Genomic DNA, 23,767 nt, shown 5'->3' on the forward strand with positions numbered 1-23,767 from the left:
CAATTAAAACACGTAATTAATATGACCAACTAGCTTGCTTCAATTCAATTTGGAACTTTTTTCCAGTGTGGGACAATTCGCCACACATACAAATGCCTTGTAAGCTTTCAGCATCATGAATAAAATATTCACATGGCGCATAAATAAAACAGGTAAATTTTGAACCCCAGAAAAATTGGGATGAAAAAGTGTTTTTATATTTGAACTCGGGAGTCAATATCTTCAATGGGGTACGCAAAAAGTTTGCTCAGAACTGTTATCATTTCAGTTGCCTCAAACTAAATGAATAAAAAAACCAACCCAAGCATAAGTATTCCACTTTTCTTTGATAGTCGAACAAAAACAAAACAACGCAGAAAGTAAAAAGCGATAGATTACTTACAAAGATATGCCTTGAGTGAAAAACTTAGGATAAATTTATTGAAATACAGCGTTATGAAACCCTTGCAATTAACAAGACTGTATATGATCGTTTGGAAAAAAATTTACGACAGAATAAAATCTTAATTTTGATCAGAGCCATCTGAAAAGAGAGCAAAATACCAAAACTTGCGAGAATTGTTTATTCTGATTGGACTTTTAACACGGTACGTTTTAGAGTCCACTCTTCTCCCCCTGAATTCTTCGCAAAATTTTAGAAAAAATAAAAACCAATAGTGTATTTACCAAGGCATTAGGTCTTGTCCACGAAATTTGGTTGTTCGCAACTTTGCACGCCAAGTAAGGGATCTAATATGGTAAATAACCTAAAAAGCACTAGTGATAAAAATTTAAGTTTTCATTTTCGAACTAGAAGAAACTTGATGAACATGGGTGAATCACGCAGGCTAAGAAATCTTGAAACCACAGTACCCTTTTTCCATTCTGTCTCGGCACGGTATTTCTACTTCGTGGAACTTGCGTGAAAACTGTTTTGAGGATTAATTTGTTTTTTTTTTGGTTGGAACAACACTGGTTGTCCGACTGCAAATCATATTGTTTAATGTCACATTTGTAAAATTTATCCATTTCAAAAGTGTACTTTCCTGTTTTGATTGAATGTTCATTTCAAAATCTCCAAAAGTCATTTTGATGTATTCTGTGACATTTTATTTTTTTGTTTTTGTATAACTCCATTCTAAATAAGAAATTTTAAATTTTCTTGACCTTGTTGTTCTCGTTTAAAATATCAGTTTAGAAAAATGGTCACCTTATACTATTTTTTTTTTTAGCTCACCCATTTTTTTATTGTCTTAATCTTTAGGCCCCCTGATATACATTTCTTAGCACTAAACTGAATCCCTCGATTTTATCCGAAATGTTTTCTTGTGATGCGTTCTTATAACATGAGTAAACGGCAAATTGATGCGTTCCAAATTAAATTGAGTTCAACATTTCAGTCTTTTTAAAAACAATAATAGTCGGTAAACGCGCTCTTTGTATTTTACTTAGCACGTGGGGGATGAAATGAAAAAAAAGGAAAGAAAAACTTTTTTGATTATTTTGTCAATTTTGTCAACCAAAAAACAATTTTTTTAATTGGTTTTAAAGTGCACTCGGAAAATTCAAGGCCTCGCCTTGATATACGAGCAGTCTTGCTTGCTTAGTTGTTGACGGTTCATCAGCAACATGGAAAGGTCTGATGTAGTTGGTGCCATTTAATTTGAACTGATAAATTTTTCACCTTGATCTTGGAAGCGAGTGGCGGTTAGATCAAACATGAAGGGAACCCATTGCCTTTTACCTCGAACAATTCAACATGACCGTTTTAGTTTTTCCAATAAGCCCTTTTCCTTTTCAGCCCTTTGAAAGCCCTTTGAAATTGTTTAAGGGATTGGCACAAACCTTGATTGGACTGTTCCCATTTGAATGTATAGGTAACAGGAAATGTTCAATTAAAGGTCGCTGATATTTCTTTGGCGTTGCGGAAATGATGTGATATTGTCTTTTTATTCCATCAACCCATTAAAAATGTTTTGTGAGATTTATGATCAATTTTCTGGTAATCTTTTTTGGCAAAGAACTGCTGCTTCATTTTCAATTTCAAGCACGGAGCATGATTCATGGTGAGGACAAGCATGGAACTACGGTGCTATCTTATTTGATGCTAATTGAGTTCAAATTTGTTCGCACTAAAACTGCTGATCGGAAAAAAAAAATTTTTTTTTGTTAACCGAGTTGATATAGAAGAGCTACGCTTAGTGCAAACTGAAAGTGAAACGAATAACAAACATATTCGAGTAGTATTATAGCAATACTGAGATGAAAAAAAATATATATAAAAAATGGGCTGTGAAATGGGCATTTTTGGTCAAAAAATGATCCATTTATTAGACTAAAAAACCAATCAAGTTGCTTTTAAAAAAAATACAAGTCAAGTAAAACGTTAATGATAAAATATTGAATTTTTCCAACATGAATCAGGTTTTGGGTTCAAAAATATGCAATAAAACCATAGAAAATCATGAATATGAATCAAGTTTTGGGCAAAAACTATGTTGAAAAACAAAAATTTGGTAAAAATAAAACAAATTTTGAGATCCAAATATGCAACGAAACCATAGAATGCAATAAGCCCAAAAAAATTCGGGTAAAAATACTTATGAGATGAAGAATGCTTCTATAGTTTCTTCTTTTTTGACCAACGCAAGCGTAATTTCTGATATCAGTTGAAATTGTTAAAATTCTTCTGCGATTAAATCAGATTGTGATAAACAGTTCCAGGCAGACTAAGTTATTCATTGTACACTGGTAATTTCAGTCTGCAAAGGAAGGGTGGGAAAATTATGGATTGTTTAAGCCTTCTTTTTCAAGTTCATTAATAGTTCAGGCGAAGCTGCTGAAAATGATCCAGTGCTGGACTGAGTTTCCAAAAAAAGTGTTGCCCTGTGAGCCGGAATGAGCCAAAAAGAATCGAAGGGAACAGATTTGATTTCAGAAAATTAATCCATTGATAGCGTCAGTAGCAGACTTGGGGAAATTTGACCCCTGACAACCCAGGGGATCCCAAATTTGGTACTGTTTTTTGTCATCCATTTTCGGCAGACCGACCTTGATTTTGTTCTAAGCGCGCAGTTGGAGCCAATATATACTAATTTTGAGGGGAAGCGCGTGCCAAAAAAAATTATGTGCGCTTGCTAAAAAAACTGCGGCGCGCATAGTTTAATCAAAATATGTTTTTTGAGGTGTTGTGGGAGAGCTCGCAAAACCAGTTTTGTTGATCGAAAAAAATTAGGTCGACAAAACTTTCGACAGAAGTTGAAAATCAGCAAACCCCCCTCCCCTCGAGACATTCCTAGATGCGCCCCTGGGTAGAGTAAGATTTGGACATAAAGTACCCCAAAACTGTGATAAATAGTGCAAAAGATTGACCAATTGTTGTATACTTCGCACTGGATGCAGATCTCCTGAAAAGGGAGGCACTGTTCGTAAGCATTTGGCCAAATGATTTCAATAAGCCGATGCATATTTATGCGAAAATGACCCAATTGTAAAAATTTTAAACGTAATAGGCGGAAAGTGATCCAATGGGCAAAAAAGACTCATAAAACCGGATCAAAGAGAAGTGTTATAAAGAAAATTGTCTTAAAGTGAAACAATGTAGGGAAACGCTAGTGCGGAAAACTGTGACGTGGGTGAAATTGTAGATATCAAACTACTGCATACAGTGCATAACTACGCAAAAACAATTTTCGGGTGACCGTGATTGTTTAAAAAAGAAACATTATTGTAATATATTTGCAGGAAACTTTGTTTCACAAGTAGAGTCAGCAGGCAAAAAAGTCGATGGGGAAAACATTATTCTAATATATTTGTGCGAAATCTTGTTTCACAAAAAAATTCAGTAAACAAAAAAACTTGGAGAGCTGCTCAATAGTTGAGCCAAATTATTAAAATTTTAGAAATTGGTGTAAAAAAGCTATCATCTCATCTTCTCAGCCCTGGGATAAGATTTTAGTTTTTTTTTTGCGAAAAAGATATTTTTCAAGGCACAAAGTCTAAACTTTACCCAACCAGAATGTTTTCCATTTTGTATTTGAATGGCAAACATTTGATTTAGGGAACAAATTTACAAATTCCATTGTTACATATTGCTTATACACCAAAAAATAATAATTCAACGCAGCACGGGAAAGTTGACAATTGATCATTACGTACAGCAGTGCATATGTATATTCATATACACACACGCACACCACATGCACTCATATACATACATATACACAAATATATACTCAATATATGTATATTTATAAATTTTGCGCCGATCTAGTGCACAGTTTGGCCTCGTAGAACGAGTTCATATCAAGTATTTTGTATATCCAGTTAAGTTCTTGATAACAATCATTGTGAAGTGCTTAGAACTAACCAATCATGATCCATGACTAAAACTTACAAAAATTTGTAAGGCGGAAGCTCTTTATAGTTTCAGCCAGAGAAGAATAAATTTAACTTAGAAAGCAGTTGCTCTTCCTCTCTTCTAAACTCGCAAGAATACCAGTATATACTAGATCTATTGAGACTAGTAAATATAAGAGTAGGATTAGGATCGGTATAAGGTTAAAAAATTGCACGAATCTATCCGGCCAAAAGTAAGATGACGTGACGAACAGACGGTGTGCTTTATCCGAAACTATATGAGAAAATCACACCGGACTTAAACTCCTTCGTAATTTGCATAGTTTTCCGCAGGAACTGGAAATCACAAAAACGATAATCACCACAAAGCTCTTTTATTCAAAAATTAGGTTTATGCCAGTTTGTGAGTGAGTCGATTGACCGTTTAGACCAATGCAGTAATTTTTGAAGCTTTATTACAACATTAATAAATACAAAAAAAATCATTGAAGAGCGAGCATTGAAAATTCTTTAACAACTAAGAACGCACATTGAAAAACAGTTTATATTTTTACCGGTCAGCTAAAGCATACATAAAACTATAAATAATTACGAATTTTTTATTTAAAGTTGTTTTAAACTTACACATTCAAAATGAACATTATAATATTATTAGTTTCTCTTTGTGTTTCCATATTTTTTCGTAACTCTGTTGGCGCCGTGGATACGCCTTCCTGCAAGGAATCTCTGAAGTGCGATTGTATGATAGACAGCGTAAGATGTGTTATGCTGTCCCCAAAAGACGATGATGTTGATAGTAAGTCGCCCATGTTAACAATCTCTCCCCTCCTCCCCCCCCCCCCCCTTAAACAGACAATCTCACCCTAAAACTAATTGGCAAAATCAACTCGTAAAGCCTGCATGTACTATTGTCGAAACTGATCTGATTGGTTGAAAAATATAACTTTAACCAAATAAAAAAATATCCCCCTGAATTGATTTATAGGGTGAGGTTGTTCACTTGGTCCAGTAAATTTTATATAATTTAAACCCGAGTCACTAATTGGTTTGTTTGGAGTTCTTCATTCGGGAAATACGTTGTCGAAAAGTCTTTTTTATTCTTGCACAACATCAAAAAAACCTCTATTTCGGTAGAGACAGTCAAAAAGGTCGATCGTCAGTAATGGAGTGAGGAGCAGGGGAGGGGGGGGGGGGAATAGAGGGTGTAGAGGCGGACGCTTCTTTTTAGGGATTCTTCCCTCCCTCCGATTACCCAAAAGGTTGCCCAATTTGAAGTATTGTGCGATAAAAATTTCGGTCTCTAATCCTAAAACGTTTCTAAACATGTCTGCGGCGACAATTCATACTGAATTTGAGGGGTAGCTTAAGCCGGATAATTATTTGAGTTTGCTCAAAATTTTTCCAACAAATGCAAATTTATTTAAAATCTGGGTCTCCTATCGAAAAACTCTTAGACTGCACCTGGCTGGTTCAATTCAGTCGCAAGACGATAAGCTCAATTTGCGGGCTACACCAGAGAAATTCTTTGAACTTGAGGGCTTTGCTTGAATTGCTTTGAATCATATCACTTTTTAAATTTCAGAAATAACAAGCGAGTTCACGGGTCTTGCAGTATCTCAGTCTGATGTTGTCTTCCGAAAATTGAACCCCCACATTACGTACCTGGATATCCAATGGAGCGATTATTCATTTCTCAACAATGAGCCTGTCTTTTCAAACTTGAGGACTTTTCAGATATTTGCCTCAAAGTACCGAGGGTTCCCCAGGAACAACATAACCGAACTCAGGATCGATAACGGCCTTAATTTGAGAGGTAAGTGGGCTAAATTTTTTTTCAAATGTCATTGTTATTGAGATGAATCAATGTCACAAACTTAATTACCATTGCCATGGTTCAAAAATATGCCTTAAATCGACTGAAATGCCCCTTAATGACAAAAAGACTTCATGCTTGCACTCCCTCAATGTTTTGCTCGGGGGCGGGGGGTAGGAGTTGAGCGGACGCATTTTTTAAGGATTCGACCCCCTGCCGACTCAAAGGGTCCCCCTTTTTGTACTATTTTCTGATATCCATTTCTGGCTGATGGACACTAAAATTTTTCTAAAGGTGCAGAAAAATTAGTTAGAACAGGGTCCATTTAGTGATTTGGGAGAGCTCGGAAAATCAATTTGGTCGGTCTAAAAAAGTTCGACAAAATTACGTCCCCCTCCCTCGAGAAAATCCTAGTTCCGCCCCTGGTTTTGCTTAACTTGTATAAAGTAGTTTTTGAAAACAAAAATAAATTTCAAAAAAATGGGGTTTCGTTACAAAATTTCTCACAGACGCGATGTCCAAAACAACTGGATATCCTTCTCAATTACAGCTAGCTTGCCTCAATTCAATTTGGATTGGCTTCTGAGTTAAAATCAATCGCCGCTACTCTTAAATTTAAAAATTGAAAAATTGGGTGCAGATATCATCCACGATTTCCCGAATTGACAATCTGCAAACATCCATAAATTTGCACAGGTTGATAGTTTTTGAACTCATGGCGTCCTTATTTTATCGAGTGGTCTGTCAATAGCAATGCTCTGAAGATACAAACTATAAACTCAAAATTATTCTGCTGCAGAAAAACTACACTGAGTACAAAGGTTTGGTTCATTTGTTTGAAAATGGTAACCGAAAAGTTAATCTGGATAATATAAGTCAATGAAAAAATTTATCTGTGCTCGAGGGGGGAAGGGGGGGGGTGGGGGGGGGGGTTTCTCTAGACAATCTTCGACTGTTTCGCTAGCAATATTTGACAGAATTTCTTATATCATTCGAAAGGTACTGTTGTCTTGAGCGTCAACTTGAAATTTTTTTAGCTGTGATAATTTTTCGTAAGACTATGGGGGCTTAAAAACTTCCAATTTGGGACAATTACCGCACAATATATTTCGTGCTATTAACGCTTAAGCAAAGATTTAATCCGTATTAGAAATCATTCCAAATTGGATTGAGGCATGCTTTTTGCTCTATTTGAAACTTTGCTCCATGCAAAATATATTACTAAGTACTTTTCATAGCGTGTGGGGGATGATTTTGAAAAAGCCAAAAAATTGTCATCAAGTATTTTTATTTAAATTGTTCCATAGCAACTAAAGCGCAGTCGGAACATTCAGGGCGTTACCAAAACAAATGTAGTCTTGTTTCTATTTGGAAAAAACTGTTGCAAAACCTCGGAACAACGGACCTGTAGCCAGAAAATTGAAATTACAAAATGTGACATATATTTAGTTTGGCGTCGAGATGTGAACACATTCCGAGATGTAAATAAAGATTGTCAATTTGGCCAATTTGTGACAACTAACGCGCGATAGGTTTTGCGCTGTTTCCGCGTAAGCGGAGATTTAATCCGTCATCGAAATCGTTTCAATATTGGGTAATAGTCATAAACGGTACAATTTTAAGATGGAAATCTATCACTTTGTTTTCTATATGACGTGTGGGGGAAGACTTTTAAGAAAAAATCTCAAACTGTTTGCAAAGTTTTTATATGATATATCATCCAGCTCGTTTTGATAACTAATTGTGGCATCTGATGATGCGAGGAAAACAAAAAAAGAAAAATAGCAAAAACACACCCGAAAACAAATATTTTCCCTATTTTCAATGGATGGAACCAAAATTCAATTTAATTGAAGATGTTCTTATTTAGAAAAAATTTCTCAATGGTTACTTCTGTTTCTAATTTTCAAATAGCTCTTAACCACTACAACTACAATCTTAAGCCTAATTTTTGAAAAAATATATGTTATACTGATTTAATATTCTGCATAATCAGAAAATGTTAAAAATAGTAGTTATTAAAGCTGAGCTTATCAAAATGTTTCTTAACGCTAATTTATGTTTCTATTTTTGAGCAGCTTTTAACCACTACAACTCGCATCTTAAGCCCAATTTTTAAAAAAATATTCAACTCATTTAATGTACTGCATAATCAGAAAGTGTTAAAAAATAGTGGTTATTAAAGCTGAGCTCATCAAAATTTTTCTCAACGTTAGCTTATGTTTTTATTTTTGAGCAGATTTTAACCACTACAACTCCAATCTTAAGCCCAATTTTTAAAAAAATATTCAACTCATTTAATGTACTGCATAATCAGAAAGTGTTAAAAAATAGTGGTTTTTAAAGCTGAGCTCATCAAAATTTTTCTCAACGTTAGCTTATGTTTTTATTTTTGAGCAGATTTTAACCACTACAACTCCAATCTTAAGCCCAATTTTTAAAAAAATATTCAACTCATTTAATGTACTGCATAATCAGAAAGTGTTAAAAAATAGTGGTTATTAAAGCTGAGCTCATCAAAATTTTTCTCAACGTTAGCTTATATTTTTATTTTTGAGCAGATTTTAACCACTACAACTCCAATCTTAAGCCCAGTTTTTGAAAAAAAATATGTTCAACTCATTTAATATACTGCATAATCAGAAAGTGTTAAAAATAGTGGTTATTAAAGCTGAGCTCATCAAAATTTTTCTCAACGCTAACTTATGTTTCTATTTTTGAGCAGCTTTTAAACACTACAACCTTAAGCCCAAAGATTGAAAAAAATTATAATAAATCTTAATTAACAAGCGTTAATGTTCAAAAAGTGTTAGAGAATAGTAGTTACCAAAGCTGATTAAATTTGGGCTCAATTAATGCCGTTTAAAAAAAAGTACCTCATTCAGGTACTTTCCTGGGCTTATTAACAAGGTTTTATTGACAAATGTGAAACTTAGACCGGGTTGTTACAGGCACTCTGTTTTGTAATCAGAACGATTTCTTTTTTTAAAGTTATTTCACCGTCAAGTTTCTTAGGTAAGAGTTTGCAACGAGTGTTGAAAAACATCAGCCGTGAGTTCCCAAATGTGCAGACTCTTGAACTCGAAAACATGGGACTCACATTCGACGAGAGAGACGCAAGAGCAAAACCCGTAAAATGTAAGCTTCAAGATTTGTTTTCTTTATTTCCTTATTTGGGGAGGGGGCGTCCAACAGTGCCGAAGTACAACAGTGACGCAATAGTTTAGTACTGATCAACATCATTTCACCTTTTTCTTCACTACTGGAGTTCGGCTCTTTTGAACGCTATTCTAAGGGCAGTACAAAAGTGCCGAAGTTCAGCAGTGCCGAAAACAATGTTGATGAACATAGTGCCGAAAACAATCCTTTTTTGGTACTGCTAAACAATAATTTTATTTTCGGCACTTTTTTTTTTACTTCGGCACTGTTGTACGCCTCTCCAAGGGCAGTAAAAAAAGTGCCGAAATGTAACAATGCCGAAAAAAAATTTGTTGAACAGTGCCAAAAATAATCAACTTTCGGCACTGTTGAAAACATTTTATATTCGGCACTGGTGTACTTCGGCACTGTTGTACTTACCCTATGGAGAGTGATAGGATATCATTGATCAGGTAAACATCCACGCCCTCAAAGCCTCTAAAAACGCTTGCCAAATTAGTTCTCTGTTAGAAACTTCAGCCAGCAAGAAACTAGTAATTTAGTCATAGCACAAAATATTTTGTTGTATATGATGAAATTTAAGAATCTTTACTTGGTCTAGCTATAGATCGAGGGATGTTAACTTGAGATAGCATCATGCTTCTTTTATGATGAAAATAGCTTTTAATGGAACGTATTTGTAGGTCCCAAAACAGAAAAGATGTCGCGTAAGTTCCAAATTTTTTCAATTGGTCAAATTGTACTTTAGCCGACTCTCCAAAAATTTTTGGATTAATGCGACTGATTTTTTATTTTGAGTCCTGTGAACATTATGGCCATTGAGAATTCACCCTTTGAATGATTTGCAGTTGCGAACCTGGTGAACGTGTCATTGAAAGGGAACAGAATTAGTTCTCTGCTGGTTTTGAACTCAATTGAGGGGTGGTGGCGGATGAAAGAAATCCGTCTGAATGACAACTACATCGATTCAGTTTCACTGGGCGACATCAAACAAGTCAGTTTATCAGATACTTTGGATCTATTTAACTAATTTAACCTTTTGCAAAATGGAGGGGGGATTTGTTACTAGATAAAAAACTCATTTCTAGAATAAAAAAACTCTCGTCAAAAATTGAATATGATACAAGAGCTTAGCAGAAACTGAGCTTTGAAGTTATAAAACGCACAAAAAACGCCTCAATTCGAACGTGATCTCCTTGCTTGATCAGGTTTGAGGGAAATTCTGAAGTTTTCGTATTTGCAACAATCAGCTTGGCATTTTCTGCCCATGCAGTGACCCCGACAGTTTTCACTTTTCGCGCAAAGCTAACGTGAGCTGTACAAAGTTATCTTTCGCTGTTTAATGGGATTCTTTACACCATGAAAATCTAGGTCGAGGACCGCGAATTATTTTTCGACTTTGTCGGTCGCGACTATGTTACTTCTGCGACCGAAAATCCATAGGCTGGACAGGGTTTTAAGTCGCGGGCAAAGTATGAAAAAGCCCTATCTCGGTTGTGATATCGAAAACTTAGTCGCGAATAACGTCTAGAATTTGCATATCTCGATTTTTAACTTACAATAGTTTCACAGATAAAGAAGTGAGCAATTTTTGATTTCATTCTGTTCTTTCAAAAATCATCGTCTATTCTATTCTGGTCGAAATTGAAAAAGCAACAGCATGTTTCGATGATTCAAAAAACCTTTAAGCCTTTCAACAATCTGTAGTTTTTGAGAACTTACAATGTCCCTAGGCTTGCTCTGATATATGACAACATAAATTGATGACTTGCCCGAAAATTGAGTTTTAAAAGAACGTAGAAATTTTACTATGTTTTACCTGAGTCATTTCGTAGACTTAACTTTGGTAGACTATTCATGGCTTATTTCCGAAAAAAAACTCTGTTTTTAAAAGTCTAAAAAACTAAAACACTGAAGGATCAGTCAAAAACAAAGTTTTTTTATTGTTTTTTTTGGTGAAATTGAAACCTGCTTTTTTGTCAAGTTTATAAGGAAGCAAAATTAGAAAAAATTTTAAAAATAACAAAGTTCTGAAATGTGAAAAACTTGTTTTCAAAGCGTTAGCTGACATGATTAAACAGTTTAGACAGTTAGACAGTTTCTTCACCTTTTTTGAGAATTTAGAAAATCCATAGGCTTGCTCTGATAGATGACAGCAAAAATTGATTACTTGCCAAGAAACAGAATTTTGAAAAATCATTTTAGGCAAAAATAACATAAATTTTGGCCTAGGTTTTTATAGAATCACATTTAGTACGCTTTTTTTGTCACCGTTCTGAAACAAAATTCGACTTTTTAAGGTCAGCAATCTAAAGAAACTTTGAAAGACGAGCCATAAATATTGGATTTAAACTGGATTTTTTGAGTTAATTTCGAATCTAATTTTTGTCAAGTTTATAAGAAAATGCAATTTAAAAAAGCGTTTAAAAATCAATTTAAATTGTAAAAATTTTGGGAAAGTTAACGTTGGCTTGGCTATATAAACATATTGCAAGATTAGTTTTAATTCCAGCTATCTTATTACACGTACAAAATTGAGCAAAATTCAATGCTTTCTTGCTTTCAAAGAAGAAAAATGAAAAACTTTAAGGTTCTGCTGGGAATTCTTTCTTCCCCTCTCATCCATGAAAAGACAGAATTCGACCAGTAACTTTTCCAACCAATTCTAAAACAGAAACATCATCAGGTTGTTAGGACATTGATTGGTTGAGTTTTTTCGTGCAATAGTTTTTTCTACCATGAACACCCCCGCCCTTTGTTGATAAAGAAAATGAAATGTTAACTTCAGATTATATCTTGCATGAGTAAACTCCTTGTCTCTGTTCCTAATTTCAACCAGTAATTATCAATTGTTCTTTCATACATCGAGCTCAAAAAAAACGCTGAAAAAAACCTGGTACGATTTGGCTGAGAACTTGAAATCGAAACAAAAAAACAATACTGAAAGTTTCAAATTACTTCTGCAGAACAATATTTTGTTCGGGAACGATTTCAACAAAATGATCAGATAAATGAATAAAGGTAACCGGTTGCAAATAGTACATAATGATCCGACCATTTTCATTAAGAAGAAAAGGTTTCTTCAAATTAGTGTCCTTTTTAGTGGGTGGTGTGATTCGAGAAAAATGCAATTGAGAAAATTAGTGAATTAGGCATTATCGACAACATTTTTCTTCAAAAAACGACCCAATAAACCGAAAACATTTCAAACATTTTTTGCAATTTTTTTCAAGCTTCTCCCTCCCCTCACGCTATGATAAATAGAAAGTGATATAAATTGAATATCATTACGAGGCCAAACTGATGGGTATTTTGTAACTTGTGAGCTGATTCCGCAACAAGGACGCTCTCTTTGTTGTTCTTTTATTCTTTCGTTTCTTTGAGCGTTACGACAAATTTTAACGTGTTTACAGACTTGCCTCTGGATTCTTGAAATCTACAGACACCAAATTATGTGCCTATCTAGTGCACAGCTGGGCCTCTTAAAAATAAAAAGGTATTATTTAGACCAAACAGCCTGCCTCAGTGTAATTTAAAACGATTTATAAGACGGATTAAATATCTGCTTACTCGGTAATAGCACAAATATATTTCGCGTGTCATTTGTCCCAAATCTAAATTGGCCAATTTGGCTATACTTAAAAATTCCGTCAAAAATTGCAAGTTGAAAAATCAAATTTTGTCTGGCGAAGAAAAACCACCCCGAGTACAAATGTTTTGTCACTGATTCGATAGTGGAGACAATGTTTTTGTTTTTACAATCATAAATAAAATCTTCATAACCTGCACACATAAGTTCAAAAAATGGCTAATTGGAAACTTTCAAACCCCCAATTTTTTTAAATCTTCAGAGGGAAAATTTGAATTTGTTAAATTTGAAGTCAAGGAATCGATGTCTCCACTCCACTGGGGTGTAATTTTCATGGTAAAAACTATGATTCCAATCACCAAAATTACCGGAATAAAAAACCGTCTCAAGAATAAATACTACGCATATTTTTGAAAACCAAACACCGCAGAAAGCACAAAGCAATAAATGACTCACAAAAAGAAACCTTGAGTAAAAGTAAATCAACTTACGTTGGAATACGAATAAATTTTATTTATTGCTTTATTTTATATGCTTGGCGTATGTCCTCATCGATTTAGTTGTTCATTTTCAAGCTTGCGATTGTTTAGTAAACCCAATTTTTGGTTGCGTTTTTTTTTCTTCAGTTTAGTTTATGATTAATTGTTCAGATTGCGAGTTTCGAGTTCGAGCCAGACGCCCGAGTGAAACTGCGGATGGATCAACAGCGTGGCTTGTTATGCGAGTGTGGCTTGAACGGTTTCCAGAAGTGGCTCAAGGCCACTGAGTTGTTCATTAATCCCACTTCAATCAAGTGCCAAATGCAGACAGAGAGAAGCAATGCGCAGTTAGAGAGGTTAGTGGACGCCCCCCCCTTCCCTATGTGATTGGACCCGCTGACTACCCAAAGGTTCCCCTCTTCGGTACTGTCTTAAGACCTCCATATTTGGCTGGCTGACCCCAAAAAAATTTTGGAGGTGCCTTTGGCACCAATATATACTAACTTTGAGAGGGAAGCTCACCCCCTCAATTTTGTTGGTCAAAACTGTGGAAAAAGTGCATAAAACGACTTTTTCGGCCTGTTTTTTGCCTGCGACGTAAAACGTAAAAATTTGATCTTAATAGTGATATGGGGAAGCTCAAAAAATCAGTTTGGTCACCTAAAAAAAGGTCCCCTTCGTTATAATCCTGAATCCGCGCATGTATATTCATATCAAGATTCAGACAACCATTTATTTTAAGTTCCTTCTAGGATGCTACAGCATGCATCAAAAAAGATCTCAGACATCGCTAGGCTAATCAACTCGCATTGAATCTAACTAACTAGTAATTCGAAAAAGTTAAATATTTGAACAATTTAGGAGGTGGATCTTGTTCATTGTTTCACCCGATTGGTACCTAATAACAATTTATCACCCATATTATGATACCATTTATTGACTAAGAAAGATTCTGTAAGATTTAAGTTCAATTTTTATATCCAGATAAGCCCTTTAGTTCAAAATGGCTTCTTTAAAGTTTTCTTATTAATTCATAAGTGAAGTTAAGTTGAGTTTTTGGGTGTTTAAAAGATGTTTGCTTTCTACTTGTCATGTTTTTTTTCCAAATTGTGAAGAAAACTGAGGAATATATGTTGTTCTTTTTTTCTATTTTAAATCAATTTCATGAAGAAATTTGACACAACGTATGAATCGATCCTGCAACCTCTAGATTACCAAAAAAAATGAGCTTGTTCTATTTCAGTCTACTGGACTTGAACAACCTATGTCAGAAGTCAAGGAAATCAACTGCTGTAGCACTACATGGTCAGTGTTATCAAACTTAATATTATGAGTATCAAAAACCAGAAACACTTCTTTTTCGATCCTTCGGCCTCAAAATTTTGGCACATAAGTTGTCAATGCATGGAAAACTCGTTAAAACAGCGTAATGGAATTTCAGACCCAAATCAATCAATAAACTTTCATATTGAACTATTGAAATTATTTTTTATAGATATATTTGTAAGGTTATAACAAAAATTATTAGGATTTTTTATAAAGAAATCTGGTTCAATATGCAAAATCTAAAAAATCTATTGGTCCCTTTTTGTGTACTATTTTACGTCTCCCATTTTCGGCCCTATAACCCCAACATTTTTCTAAAGTTGCACAAATGTACTCTAAGCTTGGAGAGGGTGTTATACCCACGGAAAGTTTTAGATGATTTGAGATTCTAAATGAAGTCCGAAATAAGATTGAATGACTAACTTAAATTCAGATTGTTAAGTGAGAATCTGTTTTCGGTTTTGAACTGACCTCGAAGCATGTGAGAATCAGAACTCATAGAAACTAGTACATAATGAGTTTTAGTTTTACATAGTATCGTATTAGAACAGATCTCTATAGATTATATAAATATACCAATTGGTTAAATATGTAGATATAAATATAGCGCCGAGTAAATATATCAGTATAGTAATCTATAGTAATGTTTTAGTTGATGTGGTCTATCTGACACAATGAGTTTCTTTACTATACACTGTATAGCATTTCCCCTTTTTTAGAAGGAAAATTATTTTTTCTTGATGGCTTTGTCCCCGGCTGATTTTGTTTCCTGACTTGGCGTGTTGGGTGTTGGAAGTGTTTTGTTATCAGAGTTGGTTGAAGTGCCCTCTTTTCCCCTTTGAAAAGTCATAGAATTCGTGATGGGTGAGATCTCCTTTAAGAGCTTCATCGCTGAGTCGAAGTTCTTTATAGGTTGCGTCCGGGGTATTGGCCTGTGGAGGTCTGTCGAGAACGTATCGAGTACTTATTGCCCTTTGATGAGAAGTCGTTTGCAATTTAGAATCTGACTTTCCCGTTTCTGTTGTAGACATGTGAACGTCCTCCCTATGTGCGCTGCGTGCCCGAATATTTTCCGGTGTGTCGGATTCCAATTGGATTTCCACACATTCGATAGATGATGATAAGGAGATCACCTCTTGTTGGCTTTGATGCGGTGTGACGGCGATTTGATTTTGTGCGCTGTTTGTAGGAGTAGGTATTACCTCGACCTGACATACCACATTTCGAATGTCCCTGTCTTGTGCTTCAATAGTGCTGATTGGAATAGCATTGCCTAGTTTTCCGGCCAACACACTGGTCCTATTTCTCATTGATCGGCGACATTGTTGATCGAAGTCTTCGGGCGTTTTCTTAGGGTCCAGTTTTTTAGGGGCTGGCTTTTTGGGGGAAGGCTTTTTCCGAGTAAGATCCGTATCTGACAGAGATATGGATGTATCGCATTCGAACTCTATATCGGCATTTTCGAGTCTGCTTTTCTTTAATTTGCTTATCGGGTTTTGTTTACCAGTTGGTTTTGGTATCACTGCAGTGTCCTGATTAGCCGAGGTTACTCTATTCTTGTTTTGGACCCTTTTGAATAGGCCGTCTATTCTGGGGTTGCGAGAGAAGCTGTTCCAGATTTTTGGGAGGTGGCTTTTTCGGGCTGACTTGAGATTTCGTTGTGTCTTGTACCCCCTGCTTGGTGGTCTGCTTTGCTCTATCCAGTTTAGGACTTTTTGCTAAAACACGAGGTTTGGCTCGAGGTAAAGGTTTATAAGCCACAAAGTCTTTAAGGGCTGCTGTGCGACATTTTCCATAAACCCGTGGATCCGGCACAAAAGCGAAACCATCGTGTCTTATAACCCGTGGCTGCTTACCATCTTCCCGAACCCAAGCGGTGTGTGGTGAGTAATTATTAATTGAGCCGTTTTCCAAAATTTTAAATTGTTCCCCAAACACACCTGGTTTTTTGATTTTCCTGGCAATAGTGCCTGTTTTTCTGGCCACTTGATCAATTGTCTGTCCTAGTTTTGGGTTAATGGTTGACTGCGGACCTTTAAAGCGGTCTTTAAGAAAAACTATTGGTGCCCTTTCCATTATTTGTTTTTCTTGCGCTGTTAAAGATCGTATAGGTATTCTTGTTTTTATATTTTCAATGTTGTGGCCGGTTTTTTTGCTTAGAAATTTTTGTTTTTCTTTAATAAGATCGTAGGCGGTATTAGTTAAAGGTAAGTGCGCACCTATAGAGAATCGAGCCAATAGTTGACGGTCGAACTCTTCGTCGCTACTGTCCCATTCGTTTAATCTATGCGGTTTCTCGGCTGGAGTGGTTGCTTTCCTTTTCCCCGATGGGGTTACAGGTTCGACGGCCACCGTGGGTTTGTTGACGGTTGTGGATTTCGATGAGGATCGCATGTTGTCTGGCACTAGCTGTGGTTCCTGTTGCCTTTGTCGATAGTTGATACCCAGCTCGTCCTCGTTGTTCACATCTCTATTCCACATGGCTTCTGCGGTTAAAGCGGGTTTTGTAAGAAGCTTTTGGTCTAAACAAGCAAGTTTGATGTTTTCCCATGATAGGTTTGACGATTTTGGAGATGTGGCTATATTGCTTAGCGGCGTGTTTGGTTTTCTACCAAAATGCGCTTCAAATGGGGTTATTTTCGTTGTTGTGTTAGGTGTTATTCTTAGGGTCTTGATAAGCTCAGCCACGTCTGAAGCAAGCTTATATGGTTTGTTACGATTATCAATTTTCATTACCGAAAGTCTTGATTTTAGTGTACTTTTTAGTCGTTCTACCATACCAATGGATCGGTGATCGTCGACTGGTGCAAAGATAAGTTTGATGTTATTGTCCTTGCAGTACAACATAAATTTTTTAGCTCGGAACCCTTGTGCCTGATCACACCTTATGTTTCGTGGTACCCCATGGTTGACTATGTGGGTTTGCATAAAGCGAATAATGGTATCCGCCTTATTATTTGTTACAACCTTTGCTGAGGGGAACGGGAGAAGCGATCGACCCCTACTAGAATGTAGACATCTTTATCATTTTCATCGGGTAGTGGCCCCGCAAAATCCAATTGGATTTCCTCGTTTGGTTCAACGACCGCGCCTAATGACGTGAAATGAGAATGCCCCGATATAACCTTTAGGTTTTTACCTTTTTGACTGCACTCTTTACAGTTTTGAGCAGTGGCAACGATGTCTCTGTGGAGGTACGGGTACCATATGTTACGCGCTGCTTCCAGCATTCCACCTTACCCAGGGTGTGTTAAATGCAGTGCGTCGACCAGTGTTTGGCGGAGTTGTTTTGGGATCACTGCGCGATCGTCGTACAAGAGGATGCCATCTCGTACTGAGAGCCTGTGTCGGACGTTGTAGAAATAGGGTCCGTAGCAAGATTTAATGGTGTCTTATTTCTGACCTTTAACCATATTGAGCAGTGGGTTGAGCGATCTGTCTTTCTTGGTTGCTGCAGCTAGAAAGGAACTGTCAAACACGTTTCGAAGTTGGCGCCGATACATTGGTACATCCTCTTCCTCTGTGACCGCTGTGGCTGAGCATGTTTGGGTTTCCTCCTCCTGGTCCGTTTGGCATCCTTGGTTTACGGGGATTGGTTGAAGTGTCACACTATCTTTCGACGGTATTACTTGATGTGACGTGTCGCTGAAGCTCAGGTCTTTGTGCAGTTGCTTGTAAGTGTCAAATGACGAGATGTTCTTTGGGTGGAAAGAAATCGTAGTTTGGGCTCCTTTGTCCTTTGTGACACTTTCTGAGTATCCGTTGAAACGGCGGCAATGACATTCCAGATGCCGAGTGGGATATTTGGCGGTTCATAGTGGTGTGATGGTGAATTTTTTTTTCGGAAATTTTCGATTCAAAGTTCGGAATTTTGGATTGATTGCAATTTTCTGATCGACTGAATGTTGACTTGTGACTATTCAAAGTGAACGCGTTAGCTGTTTCAAATGAATCTGAATGAGAACCGTTTTCGTTCCGGTCGAGCTTTTGCGTGTTAAACGTTCCGTACGGATTGGAATTCAATGCTAGATTTAAACTTGCGCCATCCTGAAATTCAAGGCACGCAATGAAATTGTCAATCATTGCAACTACAAATTGTTCATCCCAGTATGCGGGCGGTTCAGTTTTTCCTACTGGGTGCCTAGAAATGTAATCAATTAGCCCCATTTTACTACCCGCGAGATGTTTTATGTCAAAGTCAAATGGTAATAAGCGATCTATCCATCTGGTTAATCTACTTTGATAAATTTTGTTGTTTTTGTTGCATTGTAAAGCGCTAACTAAGGCTTGATGGTCGGTAATCAAAATGAATCTTCTACCATATAAGTAGTATTTAAAATGCTCTATTGCCCATACTGCCGCGAGCAGTTCTAATTCATTTACTGAGTATTTGTTTTCGCAAGAATTTAGGAATCTTGAGGCATACGCAATTATTTCCCATCCGTCCGGAGTCTCTTGTTCCAAGGCACATCCGATACCGTCCCGACTAGCGTCGCAAACCACGCGTGTTTCTCGACCACTTACGAAATGGCGATTTTCGGTTATATTGCGAACAGCGTCTAGTATGTTTTGAAAAGCTGTTTCGTGATGGTTATCCCATTTAAAATGGTATTAGTTTTCGTTTGAAAGCAACGGCCGGAGTGGAGTGCATAATTGCGCTAGGTTAGGGATATGTTTGTTTAAATGATGTATGGAACCCATAAAGCTCTTTAACTGCTTGAAGGTTTTTGGATGGTTCAGCTGTACTATTGCGTCTGTTTTTTTTCTGCATTGGGACTGTACCAAATTCATCAATAACGTATCCCAACCACTCTATTTGTTACACCCAAATTTACTTTTCCCTAAGAATATTGCCATATTTTCCGCGTCGAGCTTGTCTAAAGTGCGTTTTAGCTTGTTCATGTGATCATCTCTTGTTCCGTGGGATATAATCTAGTTATCATCCAAAAATGCAAATGTATCCCTTTCATTATTGAGTGTTAGATCAATGGCCTTCTTAAATTCTGCAGGCATGTCAGTTAGACCATAAAAGCCCGTTTGAAACTGATATGTGCCTGTAGCCTGATCCCCGATAATGCTAAAATTACATTGTTGCCGCGTTGCTTCGTCTAGTTTTAATTGGCTGTACGCATATCAAAGATCTATTGTCAAAACCAATGTGGTACCTGGCTTTTTGTGGCCTTGCTGCGCTGATTGAGCGACATTATCGAGTAATGCATCAATGTTTGGCATTTGATACATGTTCTTATGTATCATTTTATTAATTTGTTTCGAATCCATAGCCAATTGTATCGATTGATCTGTTTTGACTGTAATGACTATAGGGCTGATAAATTGTTGGTCACTACATTTTTTCAATTTAACGATATGCTCCTGATCTATGGGGGATCGAATTTCTTGTTCCTTTTTTTCCTGAATGTGTCTAGGGATTCTTCTACCTTTTTGTTGCAATGCTTTCATTTCCTTTAGGAATGTTGTATGCACCACATGGTTACGTGCTCTACCGATCCTTGTACATAAGCCAGGATACGATGTTTTCACCCAGTTGGTTATTTTTTGGTCTGAGCAATTTGTATCTTCGGAAATTGCATTAATTGACTTACCAGCTGGTGTTTGTTTCAGTTGAATCCCTATTTGTGGTAGAATGTTTCTGCCTAAGATATTTGCTCTTTTATCGTCCACCACTATCAGTGAAGTTGTGTCGAGAGTCCATCCTCCGGATTCAATAGGTGTTACCACTCTTCCGAATGATTGGATTTTGTATCCATTGTAGCAGACCATTCCGTTCGCCTCATCGGTTTTGGTTGTCTGAACTCGTCTCGCTGATTTTACTGTTGATACTATCAGATTCGCCGTTCGTTGATTGATGAAAGATGTCGGCTATCCGGTGTCTGCGAAACACTAAGTCGTTTTGGCCACATTGAACTCTCACTAAGTGTCCTTTGAGATCAAATTCGTCAATTTGGTTGACCGATTTGCTTTCGAAACGAATTGAATTCGTAGTTGAATTGTCTGGATGTATGAGTTCCCATCCTGGAATCAAATCGCTCGCTTGCATATAGTTTACATATGCGGCTACGTCTGTATCTTGGGATATCTGTTCTGCTGCTTGATCCTCTTGGATAGCGTTGACCTCGGATGATTTGCATAAGCGTGCGTAGTGTCCTCTTTTTGTGCACTTGTTGCATATTTTATCCTTCGCAGGACATTTTTGCAGGTGTCCTGGCCCAAAAGGGTTACCGCATTTGAAACTTACACTTTGTTGTTTTTGGTCCGTTGGCTGTCGCTGAGCGTAACCATGTTGCTGTTGTGATTGTTGACGCTGTCGTCCTCCCCTTGATGAGTAGCGGTTGTTATTGTTGTTTTTCCTTTTTGCTATGAAACCAACTGGTTGCGATTTCACTGTGGTTATTGGCGTGTTCGGTGCCGATCCTTGTTTTCGAATCAGTATTTGGTTTTCTAAACCCTGTTCCCGTCGAATCGCATAATCTAAGGCTTGCTCAGGCGTCTTTGTTTCAGCCAGAAGATCCTCTTGCATTTCGTCGTTGGACTTATTTGCGGTGAAAAGGTCCCTGATGATTTCTGTTTCAAGTCTTCCATCATTACAATTCACGCATTTGAATTTCCCTTTTACCACCAACTCCGTTAGGCCACAGTGGTACTGTTCGAGTGATTCTGTTTTCCCTTGTTTACGAGTAAACGCCTCATTTCTAACGAAGGTGACATTTCGTTCTTTTACAAAGAGACGTTTCAGACGGTCACAAAAATTTCTGGTGGTAACCTCTTGAATCCTAAGATCTAGGTAATATTGTGATACTCTTCGTTGGCCTTCAGCTCCCAGACATAAGTAATTGTAACTTATACATTGTATGTCCGCTTCGTCCCATGGGACGCCGACCACCGTGGGGCTTAAGTTATCTAAGTGTGCACATTGGTTTTCCCATGTCACCTTTTTCTCTTGGTTACGAAGATTGCGGTCACGAATCTGAACATTAGTTTCCCCATCAATGGGAAGTTCGTATCCCGGTTCTTGAGGTCGTCTGATTGCAGGAGGATCTCGGAGTAGTTTTGATAAGTCTATACCATCTTTCGCAATGATTCCCAGAAATAATTGTTGATTCCCTTTCTCCCACTCTATTGGTGGGGCCGCCGAGGCTTTTTGCCAGAATGGTGAAATTCCTAATGGGTTTTTCGTAACTGCTGGCTGCGCCATTTTATACCCACGGAAAGTGTTAGATGATTTGAGATTCTAAATGAAGTCCGAAATAAGATTGAATGACTAACTTAAATTCAGATTGTTAAGTGAGAATCTGTTTTCGGTTTTCGGTGAGAATCCTCGAAGCATGTGAGAATCAGAACTCATAGAAACTAGTACATAATTAGTTTTAGTTTTACATAGTATCGTATTAGAACAGATCTCTATAGATTATATAAATATACCAATTGGTTAAATATGTAGATATAAATATAGCGCCGAGTAATTATATCAGTATAGTAATCTATAGTAATGTTTTAGTTGATGTGGTCTATCTGACACAATGAGTTTCTTCACTATACGCTGTATAAAGAAATCTGGTTCAATATGCAAAGTCTAAAAAATCTATTGGTCCCTTTTTGTGTACTATTTTACGTCTTCCATTTTCGGACCTATAACCCCAAAATTTTTCTAAAGTTGCACAAATTTCTAAAGTTGCCCTAAAGTTCAATTTCATTTTTTATAAAGAAATCTGGTTCAATATGCAAAATCTAAAAAATCTATTGGTCCCTTTTTGTGTACTATTTTACGTCTTCCATTTTCGGCCCTATAACCCCAAAATTTTTCTAAAGTTGCACAAATGTACTCTAAGCTTGGAGAGGGAGAGCGCGCAGATAAAATGTGCGTAAAAACCTTTCAAAAACTTTCAAAAAGACAAAATTTGCTGCCTTTTATCAAAAATTTTTCAGCGGCCTAGAAAGTTTTTGCAAAACAGGATTGTCATATTAAATTTGAAGAGCTTGGAAAATCAAATAAAGCTTTAAAAAACCCTCTGAATGATCCGTTATCCGGCCCTGAATAAGATTAAGATTGCAGAAAGTTCTAATTATGTTCGGATACAAAAGTACGAAACTTTAGTGGGATTTCTTGGCCTTTAGATTCACAAAGAAAGGCGATAGTTTCCGGCAGTTGAAAAATGACATTTGAATCTGATTATCGTGACCTTTTTTATTTTTTTTTCGGCAGAAAAGTCTTTAAAAAAGTTGGTTCTGGGAAACTTTTTGGGGTCATTTTGTGACTCTGGAGTTAGAAGCATACAAAGCTCTCTCCAAAATTATCTCTCAACATCATCTGGACTTTATTCTGTTTTTTACTCTGGACTTCTGGACTTTTTGTTGATTCATCTGGACTTTTAACTGATTCATCTGGAGTTTTTAATGATTAATCTGGACTTTTTACTGATTCATCTGGAGTTTTTACTGATTTTGCAGTCATTTATAAAAAAATTTAAGAATGGTTTTTATCGCAGTGAGATTTCCATATGTGAACATGATAATGCTTTTGAAAGGGTGTGGGGGATGTATACCTCTGTTTTTTCACGGGGTTTTGGCCCTCTGAACACTCTTAGGTTTCCTTTTTTTGGGTATATTATACATTCCTTTTTGGGTGATCAATGCCAGTTTTTCTTTGGTGTCAATATACTATAAATGTCTGTGGCTCGAAATCTTTTGGTCAAAATGTTCGATTAGAGCCTATACTTAATTCTTGGCCCGTTTTTTTTTTGATTTTTTTTCGAATAATTTTTGTGAAAACATTTCATTTGCAAATTATTTGCTTTCTGTTTTTTTTTGTTAGATCTGCTTCTGTATATTTATAAACATAAGTAAATGTTTTTATCTCTATGACTAGATGTCAACTTTATAGTTTCTAAAGTCAGCAGCTTTTAAATGAGATCATTTTTCTTTTTCTGTTCACAGGAGTGGGTAAAATGAAGGGGTCAGTTGCTGCCCTGATAGTGACAGGGTCAGTGGTGGGCATCATTGCCATGTGTGTCATCTTCTGCCACCATCGCAAACTAGGAAAGACAG

General features: G+C 36.7%; 1 protein-coding gene across 1 annotated transcript; it reads left to right on the forward strand.

The window, feature by feature from the left end:
* Positions 1 to 4,868: 4,868 nt before the first annotated feature.
* LOC134842542 (uncharacterized) lies at positions 4,869 to 23,767 on the forward strand (the record flags this gene model as incomplete). Its single annotated transcript, XM_063858930.1, is given in 7 exon segments — positions 4,869 to 5,134; positions 5,921 to 6,151; positions 9,167 to 9,289; positions 10,159 to 10,304; positions 13,550 to 13,734; positions 14,622 to 14,683; positions 23,657 to 23,767. Coding segments are annotated over 7 exon segments (1,021 nt in total), but the record flags the coding sequence as incomplete, so codon positions are not given.

Source organism: Symsagittifera roscoffensis, chromosome 3 (assembly GCF_963678635.1).
Source record: "Symsagittifera roscoffensis chromosome 3, txSymRosc1.1, whole genome shotgun sequence".
Classification (NCBI taxonomy): Eukaryota; Metazoa; Xenacoelomorpha; order Acoela; family Convolutidae; genus Symsagittifera; species Symsagittifera roscoffensis.